At 33.3% G+C, this 22356-nt stretch overlaps 4 protein-coding genes across 4 annotated transcripts; 2 read left to right on the forward strand and 2 right to left on the reverse strand.

Moving 5' to 3' along the window:
* The first annotated feature begins 469 nt into the window (after positions 1–469).
* On the forward strand, positions 470–3306 carry LOC110732079. Its single transcript, XM_021911992.1, has 2 exons — positions 470–1087; positions 3298–3306. Exons 1-2 carry the CDS (start codon positions 470–472, stop codon positions 3304–3306), a joined length of 627 nt encoding a protein of 208 aa, XP_021767684.1.
* Positions 3307–4994: 1688 nt separating this feature from the next.
* Positions 4995–9170, forward strand: LOC110732049. Its single transcript, XM_021911963.1, has 6 exons — positions 4995–5273; positions 6671–7243; positions 7386–7454; positions 8106–8270; positions 8361–8771; positions 8850–9170. The coding sequence occupies exons 2-6, from the start codon at positions 6671–6673 to the stop codon at positions 9039–9041; spliced, it is 1410 nt and encodes a 469-aa protein (XP_021767655.1). The 5' UTR covers positions 4995–5273; the 3' UTR covers positions 9042–9170.
* A 162-nt stretch (positions 9171–9332) lies between these two features.
* LOC110732081 lies at positions 9333–11051 on the reverse strand. Its single transcript, XM_021911993.1, has 4 exons — positions 10499–11051; positions 10362–10424; positions 9716–9871; positions 9333–9631 (listed from the first exon to the last, which is right to left on the reverse strand). The coding sequence occupies exons 1-4, from the start codon at positions 11049–11051 to the stop codon at positions 9333–9335; spliced, it is 1071 nt and encodes a 356-aa protein (XP_021767685.1).
* Positions 11052–14219: 3168 nt separating this feature from the next.
* LOC110732050 (polyadenylate-binding protein RBP47C-like) lies at positions 14220–18573 on the reverse strand. The gene is made up of 6 exons (XM_021911964.1): positions 17688–18573; positions 16184–16649; positions 15301–15368; positions 15077–15207; positions 14888–14984; positions 14220–14768 (listed from the first exon to the last, which is right to left on the reverse strand). Exons 1-6 carry the CDS (start codon positions 18204–18206, stop codon positions 14601–14603), a joined length of 1449 nt encoding a protein of 482 aa, XP_021767656.1. The 5' UTR covers positions 18207–18573; the 3' UTR covers positions 14220–14600.
* Between the last annotated feature and the right edge of the window lie 3783 nt (positions 18574–22356).

Below are 22356 nucleotides of genomic sequence, written 5' to 3' on the forward strand. Positions count from 1 at the left end.
GGGACGGTGCAGTCACTAGAAATTCCAAGATGGAAGTGGGATTGCATTTTAATGGATTTCGTGACTTGCCTACCTAAGTCAAGAAGTGGAAATGATACCATTTGGGAGTGGTGGATAGACTTACGAAATCAGCAGTGTTTATACCAATGAAAGAAACTTGGAAGATGGAGCAACTTGCGAAAGCTTACATCAAACATGTGGTGAGGTTGCATGGGGTTCCAAAAGATATTGTATCTGACAGAGATTCCAGGTTTCTCCAAAATTCTGGAAAAGTGTACAAGAAAATTTTGGTACAATACTTAAGATGAGTACGACATTTCACCCTGCCACAGATGGACAAACTAAAAGAACCATTCAAACCTTGGAGGACATGTTGAGAGCTTGTGTAATAGACTTCTAGGGAGGTTGGGAAGATAGTTTGGGTTTAATTGAATTTTCCTACAATAATAGTTACCACGCAAGCATAGGAATGGCACCAATTGAGGCTTTGTATGGGAGGAAATGTCGTAGTCCAATTTGTTGGAACGACATTAGTGAAAATATGATCCTAAGGCATCAAATGATTGAAGACACAGTTACACAAGTAAGGGAAATTCAAGCTAAAATTCAAGCAGCTCAAGATCGCCAAAAGAGCTATGCAGACTCGAAGCGAAGGGAAGAAGAGTTCGAAATTGGTGATAAAGTGTTGTTAAAGGTCTCACCAATGAAGGGAGTGATGAGATTCGGAAAGAAAGGGAAGCTCAGTCCAAAATACATTGGTCCATATGAAATACTGCAAAGAATAGGCAAGGTAGCTTATAGGTTAGCCTTACCTATGGAGCTTAGTAAAGTACATGATGTATTTCATGTGTCCCAACTGCGAAGGTACATCCCTGATAAATCCCATGTGCTACAACCCGAAACCATTGAGTTAGATCAAAGCTTAACTTATGAAGAGAGACCTGTCAAGATTCTTGACAGTAAAGTGCGTAGTACACGCAATAAGAACGTTAACATTGTGAAAGTACTTTGGTCTAACCAAGAATATGGGGAAGCCACTTGGGAGGCAGAAGATGAAATGAAAAAGAAATACCCAGAGCTGTTTCAGGTATGTTGAGTTACGGGGGCGTAACTCGTTTTCTGTAAGGGGGGTAGAATGCGTTAGAGTTTCGCGCTTTTTCCCTATGTTTTACATATTTTTTGGTGCTTTAGTGTTTTAAGTATTAGTGCCCTCAAAGAGACACAAAGGAGTAAAATAGTGACAAAAAGTACAGCAATACTATACATAAAAAGGAAAAGTTTTGAAATTCGTTTCCCAAGTTTCGGGACGAAACTTGTTTTAAGGGGGTAGATTGTAATACCCCGTATTTTTATACGTATTTTATCTAAAATATATATATTTTATAAGGGTATTTAAATAATTCTAGCATTTTAATTATGATGTTTTAATTATTTATCCCATGTAAATCGGGAATATTTTACTAAAGGAAAGTTTGTTTCATTAATTAATTAATAGAAGTTGGGGTTTTATTTTAAGAAATTATGATTTTTAACAAGTTTTAGTAGGGAAGGGATTAGGAAAAACTAAAGGAGGAAAGTTTAGGGTAAAAGGGGTGATAGAGAAGGGGTATAAATATCCCTCTTATGAGGCAATTCAACTTAACCCAGAGTGGAGAAAACCCAAGGTAAACTTTTCTCCCTTTTCCTCTTTATTTTCTTCTTTCTTTTTCTTTTTCTCTCTCCTTCCCTTCCCCCTTCTTGTGGGCACCACCACCGGCAGCCACCACCACCACCGATGGGCCGCCGACCACCAGCACCAGCCGGCAGCAGCGACGACCAATGGCAGTGGCGCCGGCCTGCTGTCGGCAGCCGCTATTTTCGAAAAAAAAAGGTTTTTCTTTTTAAAAATCAAATCTTTATTACCCAAAACTATTCTAGGCTTTAATCTAATTATAAATTATGAGTTTGGAGATTTAATTTTGATGTTTGGTTATTGTAATTGTGTTAATTAATTTTCAGATTTGGTTTTTAATTAAAAAGCCCCAATTTTTGAAACCCTAGGGTAGGCCTTTGTTTTAAGTGTTTTAAAACTTAATTGCAGCAAGTTTTAATTATAATAAAGTGCTGGAATTTTATGTAAAGCACTTGATATTATGTTTCTTGAAGAAATTTTAATTACGCATTAATTGGGACTTAATTATGGTGTTTTAAATATAATTTCAGCTTATTTTAATTAAACTATGAGGGGTTTTAAAATAGTATATATTGCTGGAAATTTGTTTAGAGTGGATATTAATACTCTATTATGGATTTAATGTGTAGGAGACTTTGAAGTAAGCAATTTCTACTAGTCGTGGCAATTTTAATAACATACTCAAGGTAGGTACGCGTACTTAGCATATTTTGATGATGTAGAATCATTCTAGGTTTGATTTCAATCAATTACAAGTAGGATCATGCTAAGGTTTATGTATGGAATTGTGAATTTATTTTGTTTGTGATTGAATTGTGAAGCATGAATTATTTGTGATGGTTATGGATTAGAAGATTATATTTTGGGCATGTTGTATTTGAACCACATTTTTATTTATGGCATGTTAGAAGACATGATTAATTAAACTACATGTTTAATTATGTTTGGAATATTGAAAAGGAATTTTATTATGGTTCAAATAAATTTTATTGATGCTTTAAGCATGAGGAAGGAGCTACATAAGTGTCTATGTACACAAGGAATAAATTGTATGTTGGTGCCTTTGTGCACTTAAGGTGTTTTTAACACCGAGGGATAGGATTTTTGGCGCTTTATGCGTTTAAGGTGTCTTTGACACTGAGGTAGAATAAAAAAAGGGTTCAACATTAAATAATATGTGGTCACTAATTATTCAAGAATTAAATCTATATGTTTGGTTGATTGAATAATTATTGTTGATGGATTTATTATGATTGAGAGTCATCACCAAGTTCAATAACATGTAAATAACGTAAAGTGAAAGAGATTACGCACCAAAACTCTTGGAACGTATATACCTTGAGTATTAACAATGGGGGGGTTTATGGGGTTTTATATTTAACCATAACTTTTAATGGAGTACAACACGTTGTACATTCCTTTTTATTATTTATTATTATGTTCAGGAATTCCGCCACCTTTGAGTGGTTTTGTCGCTGGCACGGTTAGCTCTCGTGTCAGTTAACCTCAATTTATTTGGGGGAGGTTAGGAGGAGGAAACTCGTTCGATGCTTAATTAACGCTAAATGAATTAATTAGTGTCTAGTCATTGTGTCTTGTTGATTGGTGTGTGTGCTTGTGAACAGGTGCAATGAGGTAAGTGTGTGTTGGTAGGTGAAAGCATGTTAGTGTGCCTAATTTACGCTTATGTACTCAGCTTTGCTGATTGTGTGTGTTTGTGTATTTGGCCATGTCGTTACCTTGGCCCTATGATGACCCATTTCTAATGGAGAGTAGTGGAAACAAGTAGAGATAAACTTTTCAGGTATTGAAGCATGATCATGATGGGGTATGAGAGAAGAGTTAATCTTACTAGATTTCATTAGGTTACAAGGTGTTTTATGATTTATTTATTTATGACATATTTTATGTGGACTAACACAAAGGTTTGGTTTTGGAACGGTTTTTGAATAAGGGTCTTTAATGGTTCCAAGTTGTAGTTTGATTTTATTTGACTTTGTTCATTTGGATTTAAACTTTATTTTCGTTTGGTTGACTTTTGAGTTGACTTGTTTAAACGGTTTTTTTTTTAATTTTGAGTCTTCCACTGTGTATCTTTGATAATTGCCTTAGCCGTTTTCACGGTAGCGGTGATGTCTTAGTTATTCCTAAATCGTATTTTAAAGAGTAGAATGGGTATTTAAAGGAAAGGAATTTCTAGAGTGTTACACTACCAGTGGGGAAGAAAATAATAAAATATTGTTTAAAGTTACCAAAAAAAAAAAAAAGGAAATTGAGAAAATAATAAATAAAACAGCAAAAGGAAAGTGAGCAAGTAATAAAATACGAAGGGAGTATTGATTATTAAAATGTGGTTTTAATTCTCATTATTTAATGGAAATTTTGTAAATTACCACCTAAAAAAAGTATCAATTTCTAAATAACCACCCGTTAAAAATTTTATTTTAAATTACCACCCACTAAATTAATTTTTTGCGCAGATTACCACCTTTTTTTAAATTCCGGTGGAATACAGATGTGTGGGGCCCACAGTCGTTACTTCCCTCCTAATTTTTTTTTCTTTTTTTGTCTATTTCCCTATTTTAAGCTATTGAAGACTACTCCTCTCTCAACTCTCTCATTCAATTCTCTCCGCAAATCCACCTATCTCCATAATTTCTCACCCACTCTTCAAATTAGGATCCTAAATTGCTGATTAAAACCCTAAATTAGTTTTAGTTCACAAATAAAGGTACTCCTGTCTAATTGGGGTTTTGCTTGAAACTTGATTGCGAATTGAAAGTAATTGCAACTACAATTTTCCCAGAATTAGCAGCAATTCAATGACAGAATACCAAAATTGAGTATTGTACATGAAGCCTAATTAACTAAACACTCAATTTCCCCCAATTAAATTACAATAAGAACCCTTCTTTGCGAAGAAAATCAACCCTAATCAACTAATCAACCAGTTTTCCCCAATTTAAGTACAATAAGCACCCAAATTTAAAGAATGAAAGACTTTACCTGATGCGAATTCACCTATGAAGTTTCTTGAGGACGCTTTTGCAATTACAAGATGATATGCTTGGGGTGAATTTTGTGGAATTTGGGGAGAATTTGGTATAAATTGCAAATTAGGGTAGGAGATATGTTATATAGGAAAAAATCGGAGGGAATTCATTTGGGAAGCAATAACTACCCGTTAGGAGGGCCCCACACATCTGAATTCCACTAGAATTTTAAAAAGGGTGGTAATCTGCACAAAAAATTAATTTAGTGGGTGGTAATTTAAAATAAAATTTTTAACGGGTGGTTATTTAGAAATTGATACTTTTTTTGGGTGGTAATTTACAAAATTTCCTTATTTAATTAACGCAAGTACTAAATACAGTACAAAATAACTTAAATGCAGAAATAATTTAATGATATCAAATCATAAAAAGACAAAAATACCCTTTTTCCAAAAATAAAAAACTGACTTTCATTTTGACGTTAGTTTTTCCAATTCATTTTCATTCACCATTTCTACCTCTTTAATCCCTAATCCCTCAACAAATTAATCAATTTTAGCCATAGAGACAAAGAATTCATTCGCTATTCAACAACCATCTGGTCTAAGGTTTGTTTTTTGTTTAATTTTTTCTTGAATTGTTGTAATTTTTCTCATAAAATGGTTTAATTGTTCTTAATAAATAGTTGCTCCATTGATTTCGTTTTTCACAAACTCAATTTCCTTGGATTTGAATGTTTAAAGCAAATCAATCATATACTCATATCACTTAAGATAAACAATTGTGCATCCATAAACTTGTGAAATTGAAATCAAAAAAAGTTTTGGGTATGTGTTCATCGGCTAACAAATGGGTATTCTTTCTTTTTATTTTTTTCCTATTTTTTTGATGATTATATGAATGTTGTTTATGGGTTGGATTTAGGGGCTAATTAATGACTTATTGTGGTCTAATTTGGCCGGTTTTGAATACAATTTTGGGGTTAGGGTCTCCATTATTATGCTTAGTTTCTAGGATATGATGTTTGATTAATCCCATCTTTAATGGGAATGATGGAATTCGGATTAATTATGTATGCGGTTTACTTCGGATTAATTTTGTATGCGGTTAGAGACAAGGTTTACTTTCTTTAAATTCTGCTCATAGCTCTGTTGTGTACTCCTTTGGTAGAAATTGAATTTGAATTCAGGTTGTATTGTTGTATTTTATGGATTATTAGCATGCCCATTTTTTAAAAAAGTTTTAAAGCATGTTACCCATGTTTTTGCTAATCGGGGTGTTTAGGTATATGAAGAACTTTACATATTACATTTTTTGTATCAAATATTGTATGAGTATGATTAATGTTCATAAAATTGTGCCCGGAAATAAGTATTACATACGTCACCATTGCTATAATATTAATCTAGGAGTTGGTCTTGACTGATAAAGTTTGGCAGCAATTTTGAGCGTCTGAGTATCAAAGTACAAGTGTATTATAACATGTTTCTGTTACATATGTATATCAGTGTCTGTTCTAAGAGCAGTAATTATTTCATAATTGGCCTAACTCTATATTATTAAACCAAGATATAAAACCTGAAGAATCTTTCAACAAATACAATCACATTAAATCAGTGTATTGCTAATTTATCTACCACACTATGATATATACAATGTGATATTTTATCTTCTTACCAACCTAGCAAGCTTTGCTATAGCTTAGAGTGGTCCTACTACCTCTTAGCTTGGTGGTGGTGGTTTAACTATCTTACTACTATAACTTAGAGTTTACTAGTTTAATTTGCATGCAAATCATCATAGTCTTCAATGGATTGATCACTTTTTTAAATGGTTGTATTGGTTAATACTCAAAGTAGTTGAAATGAGAATCAAGTTAGATGAAAAATAATGTGTTATTTATATTTTTTGCATAATTACTCAATTACTAAGAATTATAATAATTTTTTTTATTATTATAATTATTTAATTATTATTATTATTATTATTTATTTATTTTTTGTAGATGTCGCAGGGTTGTAAAGGTGGAGGTTCAAAAAGTAAGAGATTAAAAGAGAGTTCTAATATCAATGAGGATATTCTTATTCCACGATTACGTCCTACAGTATCCAATAGGGCTAAGCGTGTTAAGACCAACAAACTCTCAATCGGTACACAAAGTCCTAAAGTTAGACCTGAATACATTGCACAAGATAAAGGGGAGCAAGAATATTTGGATTCCTTTGAAATAGCTATTCAACAATCCGCTTATGCTAGTCAAACCAATGATGATGATGACAATGACGATGACGATGATGATGATGAGGAGGATGAGGAGGAGGAGGAGCATGAGGATGTGGAGGAGGAGGAGGAGGATGGGGAGGAGGAGGAGGAGGAGCCATTGTCAAAACAACAATTTGGCTCAAGAATGAATAGTTATCGAGGTAACTTTGAGGTGCATGGGCGATTTGGAGGAGATAAACAGGTTTGTCTTGAAGACTATAGTGAGTTGCAAGATTCAGTTGATGGTGGCCCAACAAATCCCGAATTGCTAAAGAGCTTTCGTGGTCACGTTGCATATTATATTTGGCATGGTCGGGTAAGTCTAAGTAGTTAGTTTATTTTTTAATTTGTAGTATTTGTTTAATCTGTTTTACAATCTACATTTCAAAAATTTAATTGGTAATAGATAAATACATATTTTATATTGAATTCTTACACTTTATTTGTGACTTGAATAGGAACGAAATGTATTGAAGGGTCACAAACAAAGTGAGCGTTTACAAAAGTGGAAACCTCGTAATAAGGAGGTGAAGTCATTAATTATACCTAGTGAGCTTTTTCATCTGGTTGATTGTATGTATTCTAATTTGAATATGCCGTTAATATCTGCTTTTGTGGAGAGGTGGCATCCAGAAACAAATTCATTTCACCTACCTTTCGGAGAGCTAACAATAACGCTACATGATGTTGCATACATTTTAAGTATTCCTATCACCGGACAAGCAGTTTTTGGCAAACCCGTAGTTTCCCAATTAAAAGAGCATCTAAAAACCACTCTTAATATATCAACATCTGAGGTGGATAATGAATATCGTAGGGGGAGTGTGCGGTTAAAATTTATACAAGGGTGTTGTTAATCAAATAATTTGCATTCGTCATCAGAAGCTATTGGATACTTGTTGTGGTTGTTAGGGTGTACTATTTTTGTAGACAGGTCATCTACTAGTGTTAGTCCTTATCTTCTACCATACTTGGTTGATTTGGAAAAGGTTAAAGATTATGCTTGGGGTGCTGCTTGTTTGACATATATGTATCGTCAATTAGGGGTAGCTTCCAGATTTGACAATGCTCAAATTGCTGGATGTTTAACGCTCCTTTAGGTATTATTAAATAAAAAATTTCCTTACATTTTAATATCAAAATTGGTAATGTTAATAAATACTATTACTTTTTTTTAGGCTTGGATATATGCTTATTTTCCGACATTTCGGCCCCAAAAGAACAAGGAATGGGATTTAAGATTACCGCATGCACAACAATGGATCCCTCCACATGTTCATAATGTTGGTCTTGATTCTTTGGTGTCTTATAGACGCATACTAGATAATATGAAAGTTGATGAGGTTAGCAATTATATATATCTGTACTATTGAAAATATTTACTATATCCTTCACCATTTTTTTTTTCTCATATTGTTATTTTTAAAATTTAGGTAGTGTGGACTCCATTTGATAGAAATCCTCATCGGACGTTTCCGATCACATTGTATTCTGGTGTAATTCATTATAGGGATATTACAGAGCCATATATGCCTGATCGTGTATTGAGACAATTTGGATATGTGCAAATTATACCCCTACGTTTATTGCATCCCAAAACTAGTTATAGAGGACAAGAGAACAACAAATATAAATGCAAACACGATGAGAACCTTCGTGCATGGGATTTTTGGATGAATCATTGTTTTAGAGTAGGTGAAGCAGGTTCTTACAGAGCAAATTTTTCTACTGAAATGGTAGAAGGATATCTTGACTATTACCAAGCTCGCACTCATATTCGAATTCATAGAGATGTCGCATTAACATCAATGCCAATAGAACCATGTGATATGTCTGAAGTTGCAGTAAGTTTTATTTTATTTAATTTTATTATATTTATTATGACTAAATTGTCGTACGATAACATTTATTTAAAATTGCAGCGCCTGCAATACTTAGGTGCAAGAGCTTACCCACTCCACCCAGACATTCGACACCGAACTGATGATGTGACATTTTGGCAATGCCTTGATGATTTAACCCGTCATTTAGAAGATTGGATGCCAAGACTACAAGATGATCATCGAAGAAGAGGTGGAGGTGGTAATTCAAGGAGGGGTAGTCGTAGGGGATAACATTTGTTTTATAGGCATATTTTTTTTTTCTATATGCAAAGTAACACTTGCAATAATCATATTATTTCACATATGTATTTTAAATTAGATGCAAAGTTTAATATCTAAAATTGACACTTGTTATAATCATTTTGATTGATTTATAAACACTTAGTCTAAATATGAAGCAAATAAAAGGAAGTGGGATAAAATAAAAAATTATAACAAGAACAAAAGTAAGATCCTTTATAAATTCAATAACAATAAGCAAATTTCCTCCATAAATTTGTAAAACAAAAACCATAAAATTGTCTATTTATCACCATTTAATTGACGATATAAATCAAGTTGATCCTTGAATATAGTTGAAGCCCATTGTTGCACATCAGAGCAGCCATTATGGATGTTAGAGGAAAAAATAGGTGGTAAAGGAATATTTGGTGGCATGTGGAGAGAAATATAATGATTACTCCATACGTAAGCTAAATTGATGTATATAGATGGCGGTTGATCAACCAATCGAGTCTCCAATGGTAAGAATGTAACAGGTTGATTTTTTGACCAACTAGTCACAATTCTTTGATATCTAGTAGCGACTACCATGCTCAAACCTAGTGTATCATACCAATTCTAAAACGGAGCTGGACACTTGTCACAATTTACCACATTAAGCATTCTATTATACTCTTGAATACTTCCCAATACTTCTCTATCTCTATGTAACTCCACATGCTTGGTTAACTCATCTTGTAAATCACGCCGCACATCAAGCCATTTATTTTCGTCACCATACTCAAAAGTGGCAATTACTCGAAAACCACAGTGTCCATCACCACGCACATTTATATGTCCTTCAACATAAGGCAATATGAATTCGGGTAATTGACAAGGCCATGGAAATGAATATCTAGTTTACTTTGTTGTTTTCTTTTGCCCTTAATATAACATATTAAATTAGAATGTTTCATTTGTTAACAACACGAACTATTATTAATAAAAGTAAAATAACAGTCAATACCTTTTGATTTATTTTGGGAGGTTGGTACATCTCCGGTACAACTTTATTTTGCACTCTTTTCCTTATTTGGTTCTATATATGTTATAAATTATAATTATTTTTGAGATAACTAAATAATGCACTACATAGTTAATCAAATATAGACCATTAAAAAATGTACCTTTTGATTTATTTTGGGAAGTTGGTACATATTCAATATGACTTTCTTTTGCACTCTTTTTCTTCTTCGGCTTTGTATATATTTTAAATTATAATTATATATATAAGATAACTAATAATGCACTACATAATTAATCAAATTTATACAATTAAAAAAAATGTACCTTTTGATTTTTTGTCAGCATCTTGTTTAGAATCTTTATTCGAATTCTGTTTTTTCTTCAATCCTGCATATAAGTAGATACATTAGAATTAAAGAAAAATATGTTTGACACCGTGACAATAAAGTTGTTAAGTTCACCTGTAGTAGCATTCTTCTCGGAATGCTCCCAACCAGATTTATCCTTCTTTGTTGGATTATGTTTTGGACGACCTTTGTGGGGACGATATATTGGCTGCTTCAAATTGGTAGATTCAGGAAACAGTATATTATACATAACATTTGCAAAAAAGTATTGTTGATCAGGAGGGTATTGTTTCATCATTGCTACTAATTCGTCTATTCGTTGTGAAGATGTTTGTCGTAAACCCTGTTTCTCCTGAAAATTCCGTCCCTCCATGTCCAAAGTCTTCCAGAATATATGGACATCTAACAAATCAATTGGAGTATACGTATTCATTAATTCACACATTTCATGAGCACACGGTAAACCATAGTTGTTCCTCATTTCACATCCACAAGCCTCAGCATTTGTACCTATTTTCTTACATCTATCATTGTATTCGTTTTTTAATAACGAGATAGCATGATGAGATACCGTACACTTAAGACGACTAAATAACTGATATCTAGTGATGTGCAGACTTTTTGTACGAGATTTTTCCATTTCAACTTTGATTTCATTAAGTCGCATCTCTACTAAATCATGAATTCTTGGAAATATCACATGAAAAGCTCCGGTAGCCGTTCCTAACCAATTCTTCAATTGAGAGTGTGCGCTCTCCACCCTACAAAAATATATTATGACAATTATATCGTAAAATATAAATCTGCAGTATTATAATAATCATAAACTATAATTGTATCATAAAATTTACCTATTTGTCGTACGAGCCCCAAAATGAAGAATTTTTTTGGTCCAAGCGGATACGAATCTCTTTTTATAAGGATCTAGCCATATTTTGTGAACATAATCAACTACTGTCGATAAATTAGGACTCCATGAACATACCATTTCAGCAACAGCCACATTGTATTCTTCCTCTGTTAAAGAATCGACTATTTTTTTCCATCTAATTGAAAAAGCTTTTGCATATATTTTATTACCCGTTACATCTGTTACATATCTCTCCACGTCTTTAGCGATATGCCTCTTGCAGAGTAAATGTGCAGAAGATGGAAATACATGTTCGACAGCATTCATAAGAGCCCACTCTCTATCTGTGACAACTACTCCAGGGTTATTCTCAGAGCCAAATAATTCTTTTACCCTTTGCATCGCCCATAAGAAACTTGTAGTTTTTTCATTTCTCATGAAACCAAATGCAACATGAGAGTTTTGTCCCGTTGAAGATACTCCAATCACCTCTAACAAGGGCACATCATACATGTTTGTTCGATACGTAACATCTATTAGAATAACATAAGGGAACAATCGAAGCAGATCAACTGCTTTGGGATGTGCAAATAAGACATCCCCAACAGCGTTAGTCCCATCCTCTTTTCTATGCCATTGATAATACCCATATTCCTTCAATAACTTAAAAAAAATATTGCATAGGAGATAAATCACCCATTTGTTTTCTTTTGATTTTTTGCAATGCATTATCGATGTGTCTCCTTCCACTTACATTTTTGGGGTTTTCTAATTGTATTTGTTTTAAAATTTGTTTTGGCTTCATGTTGCTTCGTTTAAATTGAGCAACCTTCTCAAATTCTTCTGTACTCAATTTTGCAGCCGATGTATGCCATTGCTTAAATTTACCTAATGTGTGGTTATGTTTACTTTTATTCACATCAACTAATAATTTCCATTTACCCCCAACTTGCTCAGCTCCAAGAAGTTCAAAGGGACAACAATTCCTTTTTGTACTAGTGTTGTATCTAGGTTTGAATTTTTTGTCGGGTGAAGGAACATTATACCTTTAGGGTCCACTTCTTTCACATCCAATATAAACTCGTCCAAATCCCAATCCATTCCCTCTACGAGAAGTTTTGATAGCAAAATACATATCATTATTTTTGCCGACTTCTTTCACCCATTCTAAAAGTTCTTGGCGATTATTAAATAATGTGTCCGTCATAAAAAGATAGCCAACATCAGGATAATTCTCAATGTTCTCATCAGGTTTAAAATGATAATCTTGTCCATAGTTTTGACAAAAAATCATCTCAATTAAACATCACTTAGAAGAATATTATTCTTATCTATTAAAATAATGATTAAGAATAAAAAAAAATTTTAAACAAGTGCAAAAGTTAATAATAATAATAATAACAATAATAATAATAATAAAATTAATAATAATAATAATAATTAAGCCCTAAAAATTAAAACCTCGAAAATCATATCCGGGGGTCGACAATAACCCCCGGAAAACAAACTCTGGGAGAATAGTTGACCCCCGGAAATCATATCCGGGGGACATTGTCGACCCCCGAAAATCTTTTTTTTGGTGGTTATGTCGATCCCCGAAAATTATATCCGGGGGTTATAATCTATCCCCGGAAATCAATTTCGGGGGTTAATGTCGACCTTCGGAAATCATATCCGAAGGTTATTGTCGACCCCCGGCTATGATTTCCGGGGGTTGTTGTCGACCCCCGGCTATGATTTCCGGGGGTCATTGTTGATCCCTAAACTCATATCGTTCATGTTCTGTGCAAGATGAAAATTTTAACTTGTTTGATTGTTCATCGATAAATTAGATTTTGCGGAAAAAAAAAGTTACAGCATATAATATTCATACCTCAAAAAAATCGTCATAGTGCACTTCGTTATTGTCCATGAGTTTGTATATTATTGAATATTAAATAGGATGAAAAGTTGAATATGTTGAAATATGTTTGTAAATTAAACACTACGGATGATTATATAGGTGGGAGTGTAATAGATCAAATTATAATAAGGGCAAAATTGGAATAAAAACTTTTTAAAAAAAATAATTTATTCTGCATTTAGGAAAAACTAGTCCTGCATTTAGTACCCCCTTTAATTAAAGGTTAATTTATCAAGTTTTACAAGTATGTAATGTAATCCCACTATGCGGATTTAGTTGATAGAACAATTTCTCTGTCGTAAGGTTCATAGATTGACCATCAAAATGGAGTCATGCGGGTTCAAAATCGAGTCATTTGTTGACATTGAAACCGTAGGGTCGAAAGGTAGTCCTACACAATGTTTCAATAAATTGTTCTGATATGAAATAAAAATGGAGATTAAGGATGGGATAAAATTACTATCTATAAAAGTTAGGAAAAAATATGTGTATTTATTGTAAAGAATGATTATTTTGAATTAATGAAATTGTGAGGAAATATGCTAAAAAGGTAGAGAAGATCAAAAGGAGGAGCCACATTCCATATTTGGTTCGTTCGATAATTTTGATAGTTTAGTAAACGTTAGATGGGCTTTTACAATTTGTCTTTTTTTCTTTTAGGGGCCAGATTTGATGAATTTCCTTTCAGCATCAATAGAATCTTAACAACATTCACAATTACATATACAGTTACATAGTATTTGCTAATCAAAACAAAAAGTAAGAAATTTCCCTTAATAGTAGCAGGTTATTATTATAGGAAAGAGTCAGATATCTTGTTAAAATAGATTCTTTATATACAAAAATATACTATATGATGTCACCATTTCCCTTTTAGGCGTGGAAATTTCTCAAAGATTCCTATTTGTACTACAAACATATTTAGGCTATAGAACAAATATTCTTGACATTACAATTTTTCTATCATTGATAGTCAGACCACAAAAATTTCATCTTTTTTTCCCAACAAAAACACAGCTGAAATCTATGCATCATCACCAAAGAATGCAAACACTAACATTATTGCAAATTTGCAACAGCAATTTTCCTGCTGAATGAATGTCTAAAATATATCCGAAATCGATCGCAGCAGACCAGCAGTATAGTAGCCAGCAAACATATAAAGATATGCAAGCATCATATATTCTAAGGAGCAAGTTCCCCATATCATTCTTAACTTGTCCTCAATGAATGTCTAATATAATAGGAAAAAAGCAACTTAGTAAGAAAAACTACCTTGGGAGTTATCAAAATTCAGTTCCACTCCACATTAGGAGGGGGAGGGGTTCATAAATATTTCTACACAACAGGCTCACACTACAAAGAATGAAACAATATGCCTAGGTAGTGCGATACGTATCGCTTATCGATAATCTTGAGGCTTCTCCTCATGCGCGCTACTTCTTCTTTCCGTGTCTTTGTCATCAGCTTACTTGTTGCTGATTGCCGTACACGGGGTAGGCTCCATAAGCTGCTGCTGCTGCTGCATACATGCTTGGGTCATGGGGGTGTGGTAAGTATCCGTAACCACCATCATATATGTGTCCTCCGTAGTAGCCTCCGTTCCACTGATTTCCATAATCACCTCTTGACTGCCATCCATATAAGTGAAGTGTGATTTAGCATAGAATCACAGTTCAAGGCAGAAAATAGAATTACAAAAACCTGAAATCTAAACAAGAAACAAACAGAGACAGGAGAGAAAATATACCTGTTTGTTTGCAGGGTTGCGGCCCCATGAAAGACGGACAGTTTGCTTTCCTATAACTGACCCGTTCAGCTTATTCAAAGCCTCTTCAGCATGACCTCTGCAGGTGATACAATCGACAGTTATAATGTAAGCAATCTACCGATAGTTCAGATCATCAAATTTTGTTTCAGAGCATTGTCTACGCCTTACCTGTTTGCAAATTGCACAAATCCGCATCCTTTCCCTACTGGAATTTTAACAGAAACTATCTCTCCATATTGGGAGAAAGGTTGCCTAAGATCCTCATCTGTGACACTAGGATCAAGCCCTCCAACAAAAATCTGCAGTAATTAAAAGATAGATTCATAATTGAAAGACAAAACAAAACAAATTCATCTCCTAACTGTAATAAATTACTCTAGAAAGTCTATTACAGTTGTGTTTGACGAATCTCCTTCAGATTGAGAACCTTGTCCAGCATTGTTACTTGATCCGTATCCACCTAGCAGCAAAAGATTATTTGAAAACACAGACATAAGAGTTCATTAATGTCAAGCATCTATAACTTCTGAGGATATAGATTATTTAGAAAAGCCAGATCTTAATTAATCCCCCCTCCTGATTCTTTGTTAAACTTTTCTTCATCTTAAGTCATAACCAATCATGGTCAACAAATCATGATATGCAATATATATACACTTGAGAATGACAGCATCATGCTGCACACATATCATAGACACATACACAACTTCAACGGACTGAAAAAATGGAGCCTTATTTAATTATGGTGTGTATGTCTGCAAAGATAATCTCTCTGAGCAGTATGTAGTTGCAAATTGGTCTTTCATGATAACATTTCTACCGAACAAATTAAACTTACAAACTAGTGGTAAGGAACTGAAGCCACTTATTCAATTATTATGCACAAAATGCATGTTTTACCTTATCATTATAAAGGTTAGCATAAGAAGGAAAATTCTAAAGCTTCAAATAAAAATCGAATAAGACTACAGAAGATATATAAAAAATTAGAGCACAGTCAAGTTTAACTCATAAAAAGAATAACTTTGAAGAAAGCTTGATATTGTTTCCAATTGGAATAGAAGCACGACTTTGTCAAGGTTTGATTTTTTAGTAGTTGCTAATAGATGGAGCTGCCAAATTTAATGCAGAACTTGCTTGGATTGCTCTCTAATTTTGTGGGTACCTATGCAATGATTACTAGAAATAATAAAAAAATGATATTCCCTTTAAGACTAGTATTTAGGCATAGATGTTGCTATTTGAAGAAACTCAACCAAAAGCCAATGCAATTACCTTGTTGATATCCAAGAGATTTTCGAGGAGTTGCAGGGCCAATCCGCATTGGCCTGGTTGAACAATAGACACCATTCATGTCAGTCATAGCTTGAGTCCTTTCGCTGTCATCTCCAAATCTCACAAAACCATAGCCTTTAGACCGACCAGTATTGGCATCGATGACAACTTTTGCAGCCTTAACAGAGGGGTATTTAGTTGCAAATAATTCATGCAACATAGTATCAGTCACATCTGCAGCCAAGTCTCCCACAAAGATAGAAAGGTCCGAACCATTGTCTGTACGCTTATCAGCCATGCTAAAAGTTGCCCAGTTCAGGCGGAAAGGCTGCTCTGCGTTAGGCATCATGTGTCCAGTGTAACTCTGTAGAACCTTATCGGCAATAGCATGAGTAAAGAATTCAACAAAACCGTATCCTTCTGATGCACCAGTCTGCTTGTTGCGGATAACCTTAACAGATGCTATCTGCATCAACAATCAAACCAAATTTAGAAAGTGTGTTCAATTTTCCAATATATGGTAACATATATTTACGACTTAAAGCACCTAATCCTGTACATATTCATGGACCTTGAATCCTTGAATAGCAGCTAAACAATCATCAAATTGCATCAAAATACATCTCAAACTCATGATTCCTTTGAAACAACACCAACAAAGATATTTCAGATTCCCAAGAACCTTTAAAGTGATAAAAAGCAACAGATATATGCATTTATATTCCAGAAACACAACACATGAAATTCAGAACAGAATTATATGAACAATAAGAACCAGCTGATTTAAAAGAAAGTCTTAACAGAAACAAAATCACATCTGATTAATCTGATATTAATATTTTTTTAGCACTATACCACAACCACTACTTCATAAAATTATATGAAAGCTCTAACGCAATTTACACATAGATAGCATAACAAAATCAAGCTATAGTTCACACAACCTACCTAGTTTCTCAAGTTCATTGTGCCTAAAATCGAACCATTGCTTTCGAAAGCAATAACTTTTCTGTCATAGTATCATATCTCATTCGCTAAAGAAACAAATTCCTTGATTCCTTAATTCAATTAAAATCATACTTATTCATTGATACATCCAAAGCTAGCTATATATTACTGAAAATGGTAAGAAATCCTTCCAAGGTAATTGCTTTACTTTTCACACATAATAAATATTCTATATACATCCTTATTTTCCACAAATATCTGACTTGCTAAACTTAAACTACATATTAAATAGAAAAACTCAAGATCTAAATCAATCCAATAAACATAAACAACAATTAAAACCCACAAAAAATTTATTACTTTAACAAAATATAACATAAAATCCCCAATACAATAAATTCTTTAAATACAAAAAAATAAATATATATAAACACATTATAGAAACACATCTCAATCAACATTTAACGTCACAAAATACAATAAAAAGCATCAAAAAATAAAGAAATCTACAAATTAAAATAAAATAAAATAAAAAAACAAGAAGAAAGTAGAAGACCTCGCCAGCAGAAGCAAAACAGCTGCTCAAATAAATCTCATCCATCCAATGGTGCAAATCACCAACCCAGATAGTCTTATTCTCACCACTTGACCCATCATTATTATTATTATTATTATTACTGCCATTACTATTACTATTATTATTTCCAGTATTACTATGACTATTATTGTTACTGTTATTATTGTTATTATTATGATGGTTATTTCTTTGGTGGTGGTGATGGTGATGCGGTGGTGGCGGCGGCTGCATATAAGCCGCATGATGCGGATGATACGCCGCCATATAGTGTGGCGGCGGTGGGTAATGCTGCGGAGCCGCCATCATCTGATGTTGCATTACCATAGCCGCAGCCGGGTATTGCATCCATACAGCACCTGCTGGTGGGGGTGTAGCCACTGCTCCTGACTGCGGGTTCGTTCCGCTGTTGTTGTTTTGATCAGATGAAGAATTACCACCGTTACCTCCACCGGCACCGCCGCCGCCACCGGTGTTGTTGTTAACACTGGATTGCTGCATCGTCCTACTTCCAATCAATCTTTGGTTTTGTAATATGATATGATATGATTTTTCTCAAATTATATGAAATTAGGAGGAGGAGAAAGAGGAGAGAGAAAAAGAAAAAAAAGGGTTTTGAAGAAAGGAGGCTGCTGGGGGTAAGGGGAAGATGGGTTTATTTAGATAGATAGAGATGAGTTTTTTTTTTTGTTTTTTTTTTTAATTTGTGAAAATAAATTGTAAATAAAAAATAAATAAAAATATGGGGAATTGGATTTGCCCTCACTCTGTAAAAAACGCGGTCACTGTCGTAGCCGTTGGATTGGATTTGGCTGCAGACTGATCTGTGCCGTCAATTGTACGGTGTGGAGCGTTGAAAGAGAGCAGCTAGCACTTAGTTAGCAGAATTAGAGACTTTTTGAGATAGAGAGAGAAACACCCATGTTGTCAATTTGTTGCTCCTGTTACTGCTGTTCGTTACTACTCCCTTGGATTTATTTTTATTTATTTATATATTTTTATTTTTGGAATTAAAATCTAATGTAGTTATGTAGTATAGCATTGATTGTAAAATTACTTATTTAGGTTGACTTGTTCAAATGGTTATGTAAATTTTGATCATTATTACTATGTTTAAGCATACAAAATGATGTGGTCTAAAATTTAGTAAGCTATGTAGGTTTTTTTTTAGTAATGGATCTAATTGCATATAATTTGATTTGAGTGAGGTAGTTTTGGAATGGATAGGGATGCGTGTGCAATATATAGGTTACACATTGAGTAAAATATCTATAAATGAATATTGTTCGGAGATAAGTACCAGCTGTTTGAACTCTTTGACGGTCTAAGGGCCTGTTCTCTTACGTTGAAATTCAGTTCAGTTCAGGTCAGTTCAGCTCAGCTCAACTCAGTTTAGTTCAGTTCAGTTCAGTTCAGTTCAGCTTAGTTCAGTTCAGTTCAGTTCAGCTCAGCTCTTAATTTCCTTCTCTTATAAAATATTCATTTCAGTTCAGTTCAGTTCAGCTCAATTCAGTTCAGTTTAGTTCAGTTCAGCTGAGTTCAGTCAATGAGAACAGACCCTAAATTAGGTTATAGATAGTTTTTTTCTTGAATATAATGGTAATTGGCGTTAATACACATAGTATTGTTGATTCCAGGTTCTATTACTACATTTAATTTTCTTTATAATTGAGCACTTAAAAAGTTGTCTTGGGAGACAAATTTTAAAATACATTTATGGTCTGTTTGGGAATAGTCATTTCATTTCAAATCTTAAAATTGTCCCAATTAAGCATGTTTGGAAACTCAAAGCATTTGGAATTGATTTTGAATCAATTCCACATACTTATCAAAAATAGCCAACACCAAAGAATTTGAAATCCATCTTAAAAGTATGTCATTTCAATTCCAAGTGATGTCTATCTATTCACCTTCAACTTCTCTCTCCTCCATTTTTACCAGGTAAGCTACTCACATTTCCTCTCTCCTCTCTTCTACCATATGAACGATCTCCTTCATAGCTCCATCGCTTGATCGCTTCAACCTTCGACGTCGGAAGAAACTAGGATTTCCACCTTCCAAAGAAGCGATGATGAGATGAACCTTAACCTTAATTTCACCGAAGAAGACGACAATGTCACGATGACACATTCAGGATCAAGAAGAGATTGTTGCTTCTCTTATTGGAGTTCAATTGAAATTGGATTTTCAATTTTTTTTTTTCATTGGAGTACAATTGAAATTGGATTTTCAATTTTTGATTTTTTTTTTCAATTAAAAATAAAATAATACAACACTTTGTCGCCATTATTGAAGTGACATTGGAGCTCACAGTGTTGCATTCGATTTCGCATTGTCGATCGCCATTGTTGAACTGTAGTTGGAGTTCTCGAAAGAGACGACAGTGTTGTTATCATTTTTTTTTCTTTTATTTACTACTTCCTCAGTTTATTAATATTGCAACAATTGACTTTTTGCACTATTCATCACTCTTGTTTGACCACATAATATGAGTTATACATTAAGCAAAATATAGTCAAGTGAGATCTTGTTGGATTCGTCTCATAAAATACTTTCACAATATCAACTTTTTATAATTTTTACTCTTACACAATTATAGATATTTAGCATATAAAATGTGTTTTGGGATGCATAATTTTCTCCTTGTTGCAATATTAACAGAATGGAGGAAGTATTATTGTTTACAAAAATCAATTGAAAAACCAATAATGAAATTAATATTCAAGTCTATCCAAACAATATAATGAATTTGAAATTCCAGCAATTTTCCAAACACCATATTTGGAATTAAAATACTAGAATTTCAAATCCAAGAATTGAAATGAATAATTTGAAATCAAATATTAATTCCCAAACACTGCCTTATGTCTTTCCAAATTTTTATATAAATTTTTGATATCAACTATTTCCTTACCTTTTATATATGGAACTAATTCTTACCAAGCTCACTTTAGGGGATTAGAATATACTCGTAGCCTCCCCCTTCTTTCTTAAGGTGAGTTTTTGCTACATACTAATGATCCGAAATGAATCTCAATGACTATAATAAGCTAAAACAAGAACAAGGTGAAAACAAAGAACTCAATTTTTAAAAAAATTATTATATATAGAAATTATGGTAAATACACGTGTAAAAAATATTCAGCGTTTTTGTTTGGATGTGTATTTACTATACAACCTATTAAGGTCCTATTCACTTCATCTTAATTTCAATTTAATTTAGTTCATTTGAGCTTCAATCATTTCAGTTCATTTCAGCTCCAATCAGTTCAATTCAGTTCAACTCCTAATTTCCTTCTATCATAAAATACTCATTTCAACTCTATTCAGTTCAATTCAGCTCCAATAAGTTCATTTAGTTCAATTCATCTCAGTTCAGTAAATGTGAAGAGACTCTAAATCTATCTCATAACTTACCATCAATGTCATTTAGTTCCTCAGCCAAATGTTTGTTATTATTGTGTAATGAACAAATAATAGACCAAATAGCATTTTCAGTTGTACCACACACCACCATGAGCCCATGAGTTGAGATTTTAATTTAGATCTTCAAGTCGCGTTTGGGACAAGTAAAATAGAGTCAAACAAATCATGTTCGAGTTCAAGTTAGGTCGAGTTCAAGTTAGGTTAAGTCAAGTCGTTTATCCCTTTTAGTTAAAATTAGGTTAATTTAAGTTCGAATCAAATTCAAGTCAAGATCACTCTTAGGCTCAATGTTTTACCAAGTTGTGTTGAGGCGGGTTTATGGTTGTCAAATTTGGATTCGGGTTAGGTTTGGTTCGGATTGGTAATCTTCCAGATATTTTTTTTCTTGGTTTCAGGTCAAGTATAAAATTTGATTATCCATTATGAGTATGCTATTGAACCTATAGAATTGTGAACAAAACTTATGGGGTATATGCCATGATATTTTGAACAAAATGTATCAATACGTTGTTACATAAAAAAATTATACTGACTCTATCATCATAATTAATTAAACACAAGATAAATTTTGTTTCAATTTGTTATGGGTTACTCCCTCTGTGTTTTAATAAGTGTTACAGTTTGACTGATAGTTAATTTTAAGCAATTTAAATAAAATAAGAGGTAAGTGGGTGATTGGAGTATTAAAAAATTGTAAAAGAAAGATAGTGGGGTTAAGGGTCTGTTCTCATTGACTGAACTCAGCTGAACTGAATTAAACTGAACTGAGCTGAACTGAACGGACTTGAATATTTTATAAGAGAAGAAAATTAGGAGTTGAAATGAACTGAACTGAACTGAACTGAGATGAACTGAAATGAACTGAACTTAACTGAATTTCAATGTATGAGAACAGACCCTAATAGTTTATTGAAAAATAATGAATGTGAGAGGAAAGAAATAATAAAAAAAATTAGTGGTGTGTTTGGGTAGGAACCATGAGAGGAGAGAAATAATATTAAAATGTAATTTCTTTTTGTCCAAAAAGGAAGTGTGTCTCTTATAAAACACGGCCGCATTGATAGTGTACGTAACATTTATTAAAACACGAACATAAGTAGTAAAAATTAAGTCAAATTTACATTTGACTTCATGTTATTTTTAGATTTGGTCAATGGCTAGTCAAGTTAACAGACAATCCAATTAAGATTGAGTTATGAGTCACCATAAGTTTGGTAAGTAAAAA

The sequence above is a fragment of the Chenopodium quinoa genome, unplaced genomic scaffold, assembly GCF_001683475.1.
Source record: "Chenopodium quinoa cultivar QQ74 unplaced genomic scaffold, ASM168347v1, whole genome shotgun sequence".
In the NCBI taxonomy this organism is placed as follows: Eukaryota; Viridiplantae; Streptophyta; class Magnoliopsida; order Caryophyllales; family Amaranthaceae; genus Chenopodium; species Chenopodium quinoa.